The 15395-nt window shown below is 41.8% G+C and overlaps 1 protein-coding gene across 1 annotated transcript; it reads right to left on the bottom strand.

Moving 5' to 3' along the window:
• Window positions 1-7758: 7758 nt before the first annotated feature.
• On the bottom strand, window positions 7759-15047 carry LOC137892682 (histamine N-methyltransferase-like). The gene is made up of 7 exons (XM_068738009.1): window positions 14962-15047; window positions 14679-14821; window positions 14038-14090; window positions 11981-12088; window positions 9018-9148; window positions 8634-8727; window positions 7759-8302 (listed from the first exon to the last, which is right to left on the bottom strand). The coding sequence occupies exons 2-7, from the start codon at window positions 14810-14812 to the stop codon at window positions 7953-7955; spliced, it is 870 nt and encodes a 289-aa protein (XP_068594110.1). The 5' UTR covers window positions 14813-14821; window positions 14962-15047; the 3' UTR covers window positions 7759-7952.
• Between the last annotated feature and the right edge of the window lie 348 nt (window positions 15048-15395).

Raw genomic sequence — 15395 nt, 5'->3', positions numbered from 1 at the left:
AGTTGCAGAGTAGCTCACCCCTACCACAGGCTGGCTTATATACATTCATTGGGACTGTGTTCCAGTGTAGCAAGTTTTTAAACAAACACACTACAGGAGCCAACCACTGTTTGCCGTATTCCAATTTAGTGTGCATTTTAACTAGCCTTGAGCCAGGTGGTAACACAGGTAATAGACATTCTAGTATTAGGACCCAAGCAAAGGGCCAGAGTCTATAAAGTGGGGTGGGAAGCTCAACTGGGAACTTTTTTCCTGAACTCAGACACATGAGAGAGCAGCTGAGGTCAACCTTTGTTTGGTGGCTGAATTGATTCTTCATGTTTGGTGAGGGACTAAAACTTGGAGTGATTGCTTCGGCACATCAGCCAAGAAACAATATTCCAGTCAGCTGCATGTCTTCAGCTGGGGGAGGGGACTGTGTTCCAGTGTAGCAAGTTTTTCAACAAACACACTACAGGAGCCAACCACTGTTTGCCGTATTCCAATTTAGTGTGCATTTTAACTAGCCTTGAGCCAGGTGGTAACACAGGTAATAGACATTCTAGTATTAGGACTCAAGCAAAGGGCCAGAGTCTATAAAGTGGGGTGGGAAGCTCAACTGGGAACTTTTTTCCTGAACTCAGACACATGAGAGAGCAGCTGAGGTCAGCCTTTGTTTGGTGGCTGAATTGATTCTTCATGTTTGGTGAGGGACTAAAACTTGGAGTGATTGCTTCGGCACATCAGCCAAGAAACAATATTCCAGTCAGCTGCATGTCTTCAGCTGGTGGAGGGACTGTGTTCCAGTGTAGCAAGTTTTTCAACAAACACACTACAGGAGCCAACCACTGTTTGCCGTATTCCAATTTAGTGTGCATTTTAACTAGCCTTGTCAACATAGAGTGACAGACCAGCTTTGTTCCTTGTTTCCATGGGATTGCAGTCCATTCTCACCAGATTGCCAAAGACTAAAAGTCTACAGCTATGCTAGCTTTGCTGCTCCATGAGCCTGTACTTTGAGGTAAATACTGATGTCAGCATGCTATGTGTAAGGGGCTGAGGGGTAGGGTTGTTGCCAGAATCTACATTCCAGCCAGAAGGCTCCACCCACTCCTTCAGGGGAGCATTGAGGTCAAGTTTCGGATGACCCCAGTCACTTCTACCACACCTGCTTTGTAAGTTCTCATAGTTGCATCTTATCCTAATTAAAATGAAATTGTCCTAATTAGCATATGAATTGAGTTATGGCCAGAAACGTGTCTTGTGAGGTCACGGTGACCTGTGATCTTTGACCACCAAATTTCGACCTTGAGTCCAAGTGGACCTTAGTTCCAAATTTGAAGAAATTCCCTCAGTGTGATCCTGAGATAATGACGGACAACCCAAGAACATAATGTGTCAAGCCATGGCTGATGCCAGCGTGGAGGCATAAAAGCATACAAACATACATACATTCAAATGTAGAGGCGTATCATAGCAAGGCTGAGTCCCAACCACAGTGGCCAAAGGTTGATTTGGACGGAGCCCTTTGCTGCATGTCATCACCACTCTCATCCCTCCCTTTTCTGTCTCTCTACTGTTACTATCAAATAATGCAGAAATGCAATTTTTATAATTTTTTAGATGCATATGGATAAAGGTGTATTTTCCTGGCTTCACATGAGCTAAGCTTGTAGCGTCACCCATAAGGTGAAGCAGCCATATATTGAACTAACTCCGTTCGCAGTCCATGTCACTGGGTTGCACTGCTGAGCTCAGCTCAACGGTGCTAAGCCTGCTTGCCATCTCCGGTTGTGTATACTGCACACTGAGATAGATCATAACTCTGCCTCGAATACACGAGCTAGTACAATCTAACAAGGATTGAGTGTGAGGAAGACTTCAATACTTAATTTCTTCTTTACTGGACATCTGTAAACTGGTCAAAACTGTTTTAGGCCCACTAATGTGGATACAACGTGTGCAAAACTTTATGGGTAAGGCTGGAAGGTAGGACATGACAGTGAGCATTTATATTTCCTTGCTGTAATGTTTCTGTTTGGTTTTACACAGGATTCTGACAGTGATGCCTGGGCACAAGTAGATGGGGACACCAAAGAATATCCCACAGGCGTCATCAAACTCAATACAGTTAAAAGCAGCTGTCAGCTGAAAGTAGGGGTGGTTCGGGATTGCCCACTATATTACCGGCTGCGCCAGGAAAAACGGGAGAGTCCACCAAGAACCAAGTTTGGGTCTAAATTGAAGAGCCATAGAAAAAACATACAACCAGTACATCTCGTCAGGATGCTGCTAAAGTGGTGTGTGCGCTGCACTTGAAGAAAGGAGGAGTAACCAGAGTTCCAATGCAGAGGAGACACTGGACAACATTTTTTTTTTTACTTCCCATTGTAACCAGGCACAGATGGCAGGGAGGGTGAAGCCTCCATGCTGCCAAGTTTGAAGGGCCAGTTCAGAACAGCCCAGATGGAGGACCCTAATCTGCTGCCCGCACGCAGCAATGTCATGGAAATAGAGGGGAAACTGGCTCTAGGTGTGGGTAAGATAACCTATCCTTGTTTTACAATCAAAAATAGACTGTTGTACTATACTAAAGAGACAGAAGGCCAGAGGAGGGACTTGTTGGTTGTCCCAAAACAGTATATTTCCACAGTGTTGCACCTAGCCCACAGCCATGTTCTGGAGGCCCACCTCGGCTTTGAAGACAAGGCAGCGGATTGCAAGCTGATTCCACTGGCCAGGTGTGGTAAGAGCAGTAGAAGACTATTGTCGTACCTGCATTGAATGCCAAAGGATGAGCCCTAAACCCCATTTTAAAAGTCCCCTCATACCTCTCCCTATAATTGATGTGCCGTTTCCCCGCATTGCTATGGACTTGGTGGGGCCCCTGGGAAAGTCCGCTAGGGGACATCAGTACATTCTGGTTATCCTCGATTATGCCACAAGGTACCCTGAGGCCATTCCCCTGAGGAACATGACCACCAAAACGATTGCTCGGGAGCTACTCCACTTGTTCAGCAGATTTGGTATCCCCAAGGAGATGCTGACAGACCAGGGCACCCCCTTCATGTCCAAGGTAATGAAAGACCTCTGCTGACTCTTAAAGGTAAAATTGTGCCCCTACAGGATACCCGACGGAAGAAGGTTAACTATTGAGCGAGAGGTCTGGAAAATGTTGGCTCTATGGGTGCTAGAAATAATCCTTCAGTGAGTGGACCAGCCCAGTTGTCCTGGTTCCTAAACCAGACAACACCAACAAGTTCTGTAATGACTTTAGACAATTAAATTAAATTTCAAAGTTTGATGCTTATCCTATTTCTATGGTAGATGAGCTGATTGATCGGCTCGTGGAAAGCCCGTTTTTATCAGCACCCTGGACCTGACAAAGGGATATTGGCAGGTACCCCTGGCGGAAACCTCAAAGGAAAAGACAGCCTTCACTATATTAGCTGTATGATTACACTGTGCTGCCCTTCGGTCTGCATGGAGCTCCAGCCACGTTTCAGAGACTGATGGACAGGGTCCTGAAGCCACATCGTGAGTATGCAGCTGCGATGTGGTAATTCACAGTGTCTCCTGGGACAGCCATCTGGTAAGGCTGGCAGCAGTCCTGGAAGCTCTCCGCAAGGCCGGCTAGACAGCAATGTGCTGGGCGTGGCAATGTGAAGCCACAAGACCGCAAGGTGCAGGCGATCCAGGGCTGGCCACGCCCATCCACAAAGGCCCAGTAGCTCTGACCTCATACTACGGTCTGTTCATCCCAAACTTCTCTGCTGTAGCGTCTCCCCTCACAGACTTGACCAGAGCCTCAAAGCCACTCAGCATAAAGTGGACAGAAGAAGCTGAATAGGCCTTTCAGGGCCTAAAGGGGGCCCTCAGTTCACAGCCAGTATTGTTGACCCCATACTTCAGCCGGGAGATGATTGTGCAGACTGATGCATCAAAGGTGGGCATAGGGGCAGTACTCTCCCAAGAACTTCAAGGTGAGGAGCATCCCATAATTTATATCAGTCGGAAGCTCAACACAAGGGAACAAGGATATGCCACGGTGGAAAAGGAAGCTCTCGCCATAAAATGGGCACTAGAGTGCCTTCGGTATTACCTCTGGGGACGTCACTTCACTCTGGTCACCGGCCATGCTCCCCTGGTCTGGATGGCCAATAAAAAAAAGACACAAATGCAAAGGTAGGTAGTTGGTTCATCTCTTTGCAAGAGTTTAACTTCTCTATCATTCACAGAGCAGGAGCCAAGCATGGGAATGCAGATGCCCTGTCCCAAAGAGACGCTCTATGGCCAATGGTCGACCCTTCAAAGCCAGAACTGAAGGGGTGGGGTGTGTAAGGGGATGAGGAGTAGAGTAGTTGCCGGAATTTACATTCCAGCCAGAAGGCTCCACCCACTCCTTCAGTGGTGCATTGAGATCAGGTATGGGATGAGACACACCTGATCTCAGGGAGATGAACAAAGGGCAAGTAAGGAAACTGAGTAGAGAAAACATTATGCAAAAGGAGAAGGGTGGCTTCTCCCTACGATCGAGAGTTGAAGATCATTAAACCCGGTAAGTCGGCTAGCGGCCCGGCGGATATAGTTTAGTTTGTGTAGTCGATTGATAGAGCTCTGAACTGAGCCACGTTTTCTGTTATTTTGTGTTGAGTGAAGTTTAATTAAAAACCTACAGAACTGACTACCTGCTGCGCTGCCACTAATTTCTGTGTCCTTGGTACTATCCTGTTACACTAAGCTACAATGCTAATAAACGGGTATAAGAAGAAAAACACTTCAGCAGCACATATTTGCCCACATGTTCAAAATGTCCCTGTGGTCTGGTTAATGATGGACAATTTCACTCTCTCCTAGAGGTTGACATTATCAACTCACTGCCCTGCAGAGAGGCATATTGGCTTCATACTTTGAACACAATCGAGCCGTTTGGCCTGAGTAAAGTACTATTTGTCAATTGATTACGCAGTGCTGTTTGAAAGCATGACTGTTCAGAACAGGCTGAATATGCCTGGTGTTGCTGCATGAGGCTTTCTCAAGAACCGCTCATTAAAACTTCACACTCAACGCTGCACTTCCTTGGGTCCAATTCTAACTCATTGTTCCTTGAACTAACTTACAAAAGTTCCCCAAAGCAGTTAAAGAATAAGCTGTATACTACTTACTTACTGTGCAGTATTATTAGTTTCACTATCAATAGTAAATTGTTTTACTTCAGAAAAAAAAAGGTTTGAGGCAAGGCAAGTTTATTTGTATAGCACATTTCAACAACAAGGCAATTCAAAGCCTTTTTATGCTTCACATAAAATCAAAGCATCAAACCATAATGCAAAAGAAAAGGAGATTTAAAAACAAGAACATTAATTGAAACATTAAAAAGTCATTAAAACACTAAAGCTAAAAACAGAATAATAGTTGCGGTGCAGTTTAAGAAATAAAATACAGTAGTAGTAGCAGTAAAATGCAGAAATTGATTAATGTCCTTGAATCTGGTTCAATCAAAAGCAGCAGCAAACAAGTCTTCAGTCTTGATTTAAAGGAGCTGAGGGTCTCGGCAGACCTGCAGCTGTCTGGGACTTTGTTCCAGATATGTGTTGCAGAAAAACTGAACGCTGCTTCTCCATGTTTAGTTCTGACTCTGGGAACAGAAAGTAGACCGGTCCCAGACGACCTAAGGGGTCGGGATGGTTCATAAGGTAGCAGCAGATCAGAAATGTATTTTGGCCCTAAACCATTCAGTGCTTTATAAACCAACAGCAGGATTTTAAAGTCAATTCTTTGTTGGACAGGAAGCCAGTGCAAAGACCTCAGAACTGGAGTGATGTGATCCACTTTCTTGGTCTTAGTGAGGACTCAAACTCAGCATTCTGAATCAGCTGCAGCTTTCTGATTGACTTTTTACAGAGACCTGTAAACACAACGTTACAGTAGTCGAGTCTACTGAAGATAAATGCATGGACAAGTTTTTCCAAATCCTGTTGAGACATAAGTCCTCTAATCCTTGAAATATTCTTCAGGTGATAGTAGGCTGATTTTGTGATTGTCTTGATGTGGCTGTTCATGTTGAGGTCTGAATCCATAACTACATCTAGGTTTCTGGCTTGGTTTGTGGTTTTTAACATCAGTGATTGAAAATGAGCGCTGACTTTCAAACGTTTGTTCTTGGTACCAAAAACAATTACTTCCGTTTTATCTTAGTTTGATTGAAGAAAATTCTGGCACATTCAGTTATTGATTTGTTCAATGCATTTGCCCAGCCCCTGTATGGGATTATAGTCCCCTGGTGATATAGTTATGTAGATTTGTGTGTCGTCTGCATAATTATGATACACACTTTGTTGTTTTCCATAATCTGAGCTAGTGGAAGCATGTAGATGTTGAACAGAAGAAGCCCCAGTATTGACATAGTACAGCATCTGTTGATTTCACAACAGATAATGAGCTGGTAACTGGATTCATAGAGCACCCAATTAAAACGCTACGCTAGACGAATGTTCTAATGGGATTAATTGCTGTGGAGCGCCGCCAAATGAATATGACCTAGATGTGTCAAAAATACAGTTTGTGGGCCAGAAGCACTACGTTGGCAACACAAACCTGTATCATGTGAATGAAGTCGGCCTTCTTAGTCATCTTTTTCCCTTTCCAGTGCTCTTCAAACTCAATGACAGTCATCTGGTTCCAGGTAAATTTGATGTAATCTAAACCTGGTTTCTGTGACACCAAAACTGCATCAACAGACACAAAACAGAGTTATGGAATGTAATGGAAACATCATTACACAATAATGTTACAACATCAAAAATCAATCTGCATTGTTACTACATGTTGCATTTCGTAAATTATACATTTATATTTCATATAACAGGAAAATATAACATAACTCATTTAAATTATTACTTAAAATCCCTTGTATTACACAGTAATGTTAACACCGAAACATAATTTAGTTCCTCCACTATTTTTTTTAGGCCATAACATTTGCTTGTCACATAGTTGGAAATAATGAATCTGTAAATAATTTGGATTGATATATATTGTATTCTCAGTTGTAGGAGTGATCCTTAGAATGAAGAGCAGACTTTCTACATATTAGACATCTGCCAACATTTTCTATCCAGCATCAACCAAAATGCAAGCAGTCACTTTCCCTTGACATCTGTCATTGGAAAGAAAACCTCCAATCTCCCACACAAGACTGGAGGTTCAGTGCAAATTATCAGCCAAAGAGTCTCCACTGGCGGTGCAGTTTATGTCTTCTAACACTCAAGCCATGGACCGGAAATCAGCTAATGGTCAACCAAGAAGGATGCCTGACATTCCTAAAGCCATTCTTTTATTGCTTAAACAGGGGTGCACTCTAGGTAGCAGTTAGCCTCAGTTTGTGGCTCTAATGCGGACACATTTTTATGGCCCATCTAAAGAAGAATTACACGAGTCAATCTTTTAAAATAATCGCTAAAATGTATAAAAGCAAGAAAAAACAGCATATTTCCTTTTTCAATTTGAATGGTTGATCTTTGAAATTACCGTGAATTTGCTTATTTCATAGAAATATTCAATCTATCTGTACAAACAGAGGTATTCCATAATTTTTCATGCTTATCCTTGACTTAAATGTCTTTATCAGAAGGTTATTGAAAGCTCCTCTTTATTGCAGAGCTACTAAAATACAATATTTTTAACATAAATTAATTGGAAAAAAAAAACCTTTCAACTGTTGAATGTCTGTAATGAGAGTAAAGGATGAGACTTTGGACACAGCCATTGTGTTTTACCACTTCCAAAGAAAAACATTTTATTTATTGATAATGTTGGTTTACATTCCGATAAAAATAGGCTAAAATGGCTGAAAACTTTTCCAAATGGTAAACTCAATCTTAGCAACAGGCACATATGCTGCACTTTTGATAAGAGTAAAGTAAATGCAAGAACAGAAGACAGAATGTATGAACCAATTTCCATAAGACACCTCAAGCATAAACAAGGAAGCAGCTCGCATTATTGTTGATGATTACCCTGCCATCTTTTTCAGTGCTGCACTTGTTTCTGAGAAGGTCTAGAATCCCTGCTCTGATCTCTGGGGTAAAGGACTCGTAGAAGTTGTTTTTCGCTGTCAGGAAATTCAGCAGACTCTTTCCAGTCTGGCTGCTTGGATTGAAGCACTCAGTGATGTCGAAGGTGTTGGGAGTGGCGTGCTCCTCATATTTCAGACCCAGGCTCTTCAGGCAGGCAATAACCTCTGATGATGAACGATCTGTGATGCCATCGAAAGCGAGCTCCTTCTTGTAAGTCTTCCACAGGATATCCCAGCCAGAGTTAGCTGGATATTATGAGATGAAATAATTAATTAAATCCAGAAGAAACATATTGACAAACAACAACAAAACCCTGATGTTATTTTGTTACAGTCATGAGAGACTATTGGTCATCTGAGGATGGTATATCAGTTAAGAGGGCTGGTAACCTCAACAGTCCTCAATGCAAAAATCCAAGAGGGCGTCATTCTTCCAGCACAGAATTAAATGAGTAAGTATCGGGCTGGGTAAATGAAATAAGATGCAAGTTGATACATGTTTTGCTTTTCAGTAAAGATTAAGAAAGTTTTTATGAAGAAGGGCAGGAAGCAGTATGGAAAACGTAGTTCTACTTACTTGCTTGAACGATGATCATAAGCCTGCCGTTGTTCTTCAGAAGGCTCTGGTAGAATGTGATGGTATCGGCGAGGTTATCCACATAGTAGATCATCTGTTAAGGAGAGAGTTGTTAATTAGATTTTTTGGATGATGCTTGCATCCATGTAAACCCACAGTTTGAAATGTTTTCAAACACTTTAGTGTGCATTATATGACTATAGCACTTATCGTTATGCACTTTTGTTTGGTAGAAACAATTCTGCTGATATGCTCCCCACTGACTTCTAGCATCAGCGGAGGATTTAGGGGAAGCTAAATAAATGTCATTGCGTATGCAAAATGAGACCCATTCGTCATTACATCATTTTTAAACTGAAGGTCAAAAAGTAGAAGTCATAATACCTGAACCATGTGTATGAAGTCAAATTTCTTCATATCTCCGTTAGCTTTGACTTGTTTCTCATAGTTCTCACTGCTCATGAAATGCCAAGCAAATGAGATCTTCTGAAGGTTGGAGGTCTTCGCCACCAAAGCTATAAGTTGTACATAAAGTAGTGCAGACAATAACATTAAGAAACACAGTATATACAGTGTATGAGAACAACCTAAACACAGATTATGATCAGATGAAGACAACAAAGACACATAAGTCTTACCATCAACAAATTCAAGTCTGACACAGCCCCAGTCTCTCATGGTGTCCCCCAAGGTTCAGTAGTTGGTCCCCTCCTCTTCATCCTCTACCTGCTCCCCCTTGGAGACATCATCCGCCACCATAGTCTCCAATTCTACTGCTATGCTGACGACACCCAGCTTTACATCTCCACCAAATCCATCACCCCCACCATCCACTCCACCATCACCAACTGCCTCACAGATATAAAAACCTGGATGCAAGCCAACTTCCTCAAACTCAACAGCAACAAATCTGAAAAACAAACCCCACCACAACGTCTCCCTCTGCATTGATGGCACCACTGTTCCTGTCTCCACACATGCCCATAACCTTGGTATCATTTTTGATCAAACCCTCTCCTACGAACGCCACATTAATCACATCACAAAAACCACCTCCTTTCATCTCAAAAAACATCGCCCGTCTCCGCCCCTCCCTCTCCGCTGCCACTGAAACACTCATCCACGCCTTCATCACCTCTCGACTGGACTACTGCAACAGGGTGCGCATGCGCACGCAGCAACCGGCAGTGACAGTTTGCCGTCCTCGTGTTTTTGTTGTTTTGAATGTTTTTACGTGTCCTTTCTTAAATTAATCATTTGAGTGTCATTATGATTGAGTGCTCTTAGTGCTGCTAATCTAATCTACAATGGATCTTCTATATCCTGCCGCTTTGTGGATCTTGTTATATCTACTGCTTGTCTGCGACGTCAACGGGTCTGTCTACGGTGAAAGGACACAGTACACCAGAGATGTGCTGCTGCAACTGAACTTTGCGAGTTTAGCTAGTGTGACAGATGTCACGTTACAGTTACCGGACTTTATTCTGAGAGATTCTCATGAAACTTGTGGTGCAACGAGGGATAAGAAGAGGAAGCGGGGTTAACAAGGAGGCGTCAAACTACGCTTGAGGAAACAGCGGCTCACCCGGATTCCTCTGCCCTCTGTGATCATGGGGAACGTCCAGTCCTTGAGTAATAAAGTGGACGAACTCCAAGGAAATGTTCGGTTTCAGAAGGACTTCAGAGACTGCTGCGTCATGGCCTTCACTGAGACATGGCTCACTGAGCACGACCAGGACACCGACCTGTCCATCGACCTGTTCATCGACCTGTCCATCGACCTGTCCATCGACTTGTCCATCGACTTGTCCATCGACCTGTCCATCGACGGTTTTGGAGCTCCTTTTCGTTTGGATCGAAAGGCTGAAGTGACGGGGAAAACTCTAGGTGGTGGAGTATGTTTATACTTAAACAAACGATACTGCAGCTCTGTGACTGTCAGAGAAAGCATCTGTACACCAGATGTCAAACTTTTATCTGTATCGTTGCGTCCTTTCTACCTGTCTCCTGTCCAACCAGGCGGGATAAGACATTGGATCTTTGTTATGGGTCAGTAAAGAATGCTTATAAATCACTCCCAGTACCCCCACTGGGCTCTGCGAATCATAACTGTGTGCATCTACTGCCCATATATAAAACAGTGTTAAAGTGAGAGAAAGCACAGACAAAGGACATAAAAGACTGGACAGAATAATCTGTGCTCTGCCTACAGGAATGTTGTGATTGCACTGATTGGGACATGTTTAACCAGTCTTGTGGTTCTCTCTGTATCAAGTTGTTAAATGGTCTAGCAGGCTGATTAGTGAGTCACAGCTTAACTTGGAGTCCTTGTACACCAGACAGTTACAACGGATAACCGGCTCCATTTTAAAGGACGACTCCCACCCTTTGCACAGGGAATTTCAGCTTCTTACTTCTAGACGGAGGTATATGGTCCCATGGTGTAGAACAAAGCGGTATAAAAACAGTTTTGTTCCAGCAGCCATCACTCAGGTGAACAAATCATAGCAACAGTGCACAGATGCTATAGAAGCAACGTTTGTGTACGTATTTATTTATTTAATGATTTACTGATTTGTAGCCTTGTGTACTTCTATCATGTTTGTCTTGTTGTCTGTGTCGATTGTAATGTGTGTCGAGATGGATGCCTCACTCTCTATTGCAAACCAAGTCTACCGGTACAAATAAAAGTAACCTAACCTAACCTAGCATCCTGTACGGCTCACCCACCAAAATCATCAACAAACTTCAATACATCCAGAACTCAGCTGCCCTTCTGCTCTCCCACTCCCATACCAGAGACCACATCACCCCAGTCCTCCAAAACCTCCACTGGCTCCCCATACAGCAAATAATCCACTTCAAGATCCTCCTCATTACATACAAAGCCCTTCACAACCTCGCCCCTTCATACCTTTCAGACCTCCTGCACCGTCACACTCCCAACCGCAACCTCAGATCCGCCAACGCCAACCCTCCTTACCCCCCCAACTCTGTCCAAGCATCGGACCTGGGGGAACAGGGTATTCTCCATTGCTGCCCCCTCCCTCTGGAACTCCCTCCCCCAACATCTCAGACATTCTCCCTCACTCGGCACTTTCAAAACTGCACTTAAAACTCACCTGTTCAAATCTGCTTTTAACCTTTCGTGTTGTTCCTAACTGTTATGATTTTGTTCTTATTAGAATGGCTTTTATTGTTTAGTTTTTTTTACATGTAAAGTGCCTTTGAGTGCCTTTTATATATAAATAAAATGTATTATTATTATTATTATTATTATAAGGAACAAATACACATTTGGAAATTATAAAATAAAATCTCTCTGCGACAACCTGAATTTTCAATACCTTTGAAATTGTCTGCGAGTTGAGAGCTTCCCTCCACAATGTCAGTAGTGATCGGGACAGCAGGGAATGTAGACTGCAGCAGAGTAAGTATCTGGGCATCCACCTCCCCTGGAAGAAACCAGGAAATATTTAGACTTTGAAAACCCATTGCCTCAGTGTAATGCTGCTTTAATGTGAAAACCTCACGCATCAGAATACATTAGTTTGGAATATTGCAAACATTCCTGAAACTTTCAAAAATAATTTTCCGAACTTTTAATTTGATGTTTTAGATGATGCTTGCATCCATGCAAGCTCACAGTTTTGAAGTGTTTTTAAAACACCGTAGTTCTGTCAGGGACACGTCAGTGGAAACAGCATTATTATTCCTACAACTTTCTAAACTAATTTCAGGTGGACCTGTCATCTATATGAGGTCAAATGTGTGTGTGTGTGTGTGTGTGTGTGTGTGTGTGTGTGTGTGTGTGTGTGTGTATGAGAAAGAGAGAGGTGGTGTTTGCTCCATAGTCTTATCATTCTGGATAAAAACAATGACTTTGATGTTGCCACAGTGCAAACATCCATGTAAACTATGATCTTGATTAACCAACGTGTCCTCCTATAACCCACCAATGCCTTGCTCTGTGTCGCTAACATATATTTAAAGGGCAAGTTACAATTTGTGAAAGTTTCTCAAATCTGTCATCTTAAAATACAAACAAACAAAAATATTGTATCATATTGTAAGTAAATATGAGGCTTTAGACTGATATTTAGTCTGGGTTTACTTCCTGTCTTTGTGTTTTCCAATGTCCCCCTGTAATGGGAAAAATGTCTTTTATACTTGTTAGGGGTTTATACTTATTAAATGTTCATAATCAGATGTTATAGTTTTTGTGATACTACTTGACAGTTTTGGTGTTAGGACCCTTTTGTCACCTACGCTAAGTTGCCAAGAAGTGGAACGTGTGGTGACCTTTATCCACCCCATGGCCACTTCTCTATTTGAAGCACTTTCCTGTTTTGCAAAGGAAGTGTATCAGACACTTCTGCAGGTGTAACAATAGTTTGATGATACATCTGGGAGATATAGTCTCTGCTTGCATTCCTCTACTTGCATGTGTTTTTATGAACCATCTTTAATCCTCAAAGTTTCTGAGTAAATTTAATATACCAGGCTGAACACCAATGTGCCGTCCTCTTTGTTTACCTTTTTCTACGATTCCTGCTTCCACACTTCCCCTGGTAAACCCATGTTTAATGTCACATTGCTATGAATTATAGGTAATTCTTTGAGGCAAAGTCTGCAGCAATGCAGATGTACGGAAAGTGTTCATAAAGGGCTCAAAATGTCTGCGAGAAAGCCCTCAAAAACACTCAACGATTTGACAGTGGGACAGCCCTAAACCCTCATGGACTTTGCGGGAACGCGCCACAAAGTCTGTGAGTCTGTGAGTGTGGAGATTGGGATTGGGCCTCTGTCTGTGTGCTTTCTCTCTGTTATTGTAAGGTTGTCTGATTATCTCACAAAGGCTCTGCCCTCTACTGGACTCTATGGTAATAGCCTTCTCAGTTTATTTCCTGCTTTAATTTTTTTGCTACCAGGCTTTTGTTTTCAAAGCTCGCCTTTTGTTTATTTTACCTGCCTGATTTCTTATATGGGTCCACCTTTTGACATGAAACAATATCACAATGTTTATGTGGGAAAATTTGAATTGATAAACTCTGGGAACGTTCTGTATATAGATACGGTATTTACTAGATGTAGGTTTGTATTGTTCATTTTTTACATTAAATCCATCTCTGGAGGAAAATTTAATATTTCATTTCAAGGCTTTCAATTTCAATAAATATCAAGGCATCATTATTATCAAAATCATGCTAAAGTGTATTATCCTCTGGTCTTTAAATCGAGCTGTTTCTTTAAGAACATGAATCACACAATAACGCAATGTCTTCCACTCGTGGATCTTTGCCAGTTTGTAACTGAGCCAGTTTGTAACTGAGCCAAAATGACTTCAACAAGCCACCACATGTGTTCATGCAACAGTTACCAGTTGCTGTTTCTCATCACATACCTCCACCACTTCCAACACCAAGAACATCCAGGCTGCTTTTGTCTACTCCAATTCTGCAACATTTGGTAGAAGGAAAAGGAAAAGTTGGCTCAAGGATGAAATTGTTACTTACAATTAAAACCATAAATGAAAAAGTTTCAATGACAAAAGTGAATTAATAAATAAACAGCTCATAATAACTATATATATAAATACATATATGTGTGTATGTTTTATTATGATGTTGACTTCACTTTCCATTCTCTTACACAGAAAATACACATTATATATATATATATATATATATATATATATATATATATATACGTATATATATATATATATATATACGTATATATATATATATATATACGTATATATATATATATATATATATATATATATATATATATATATATCGTTGAATACAAGAAAGTAGAGATAATGCTGCCATGTGTAAAGCAGAAAAATACATGCATGTTCTAATTTCTTTGCTGATATTTTACCTTTATTTTATGTTACTAACGCTTTACTGCCAGTTTCCCAAGTACATAAATACAGTTGAATATTGTATTCCAGTTGGAGATTGGTAATGGCCAGGGGGAAGAGTGTCCTGACAAACATGCAGTTCAGCAATTATAGCCTTTCTTCTTGTTAGTTACCTTTTAAATTCTCCTGGCAGGATGTTGTGAAGACATTGGAGAATGGCCTTGTGGTCTCCGGACTGTTGTAAGAATACCTGATAGCTTTGGGCACAAGCGCCATCAAAAAATGTCGTCTTTGGATCCACAGCCATGACTGATTCCTACAATGTGTTACAAATGGCGGTTTAAATTCATACATATAGCAATGATTCGTGCATGCAAAAAAAAACTATTAAAAAAAAAAATCTTTAAAATCACTAAGGTAAGAATCAGTCGTACATTGTAAGTATTCACCAATTACCTTCAATACGCGGAGAGTAAGGACAGAGCGTCGACTGTTTCCTCACTCTGGTGCAGAGTTGCAGAGTAGCTCTCCCCTACCACAGGTTGGCTCATATACATTCACTGGGACTGTGTTCCAGTATAGCAAGTTTTTAAACAAACACACTTAACTAGCCTTGTCAATATAGAGTGACAGACCAGCTTTGTTCCTTGTTTCCATGGGATTGCAGTCCATTCTCACCAGATTGCCAAAAACTAAAAGTCTACAGCCAGCTTTGCTGCTCCATGAGCCTGTACTTTGAGGTAAATACTGACGTCAGCATGCTATGTGTAAGGGGCTGAGGGGTAGGGTTGTTGCCAGAATCTACATTCCAGCCAGAAGGCTCCACCCACTCCTTCAGGGGAGCATTGAGGTCAGGTTTCGGATGACCCCAGTCACTTCTATCACACCTG

Source organism: Cebidichthys violaceus, unplaced genomic scaffold (genome assembly GCF_023349555.1).
Source record: "Cebidichthys violaceus isolate CVI_PGR_0920_01 unplaced genomic scaffold, fCebVio1.0.p SCAF_11, whole genome shotgun sequence".
Lineage (NCBI taxonomy): Eukaryota > Metazoa > Chordata > Actinopteri > Perciformes > Stichaeidae > Cebidichthys > Cebidichthys violaceus.
Note: the sequence above shows the minus strand (reverse complement) of the source record. Positions and strands in the feature narration are given on the sequence as shown.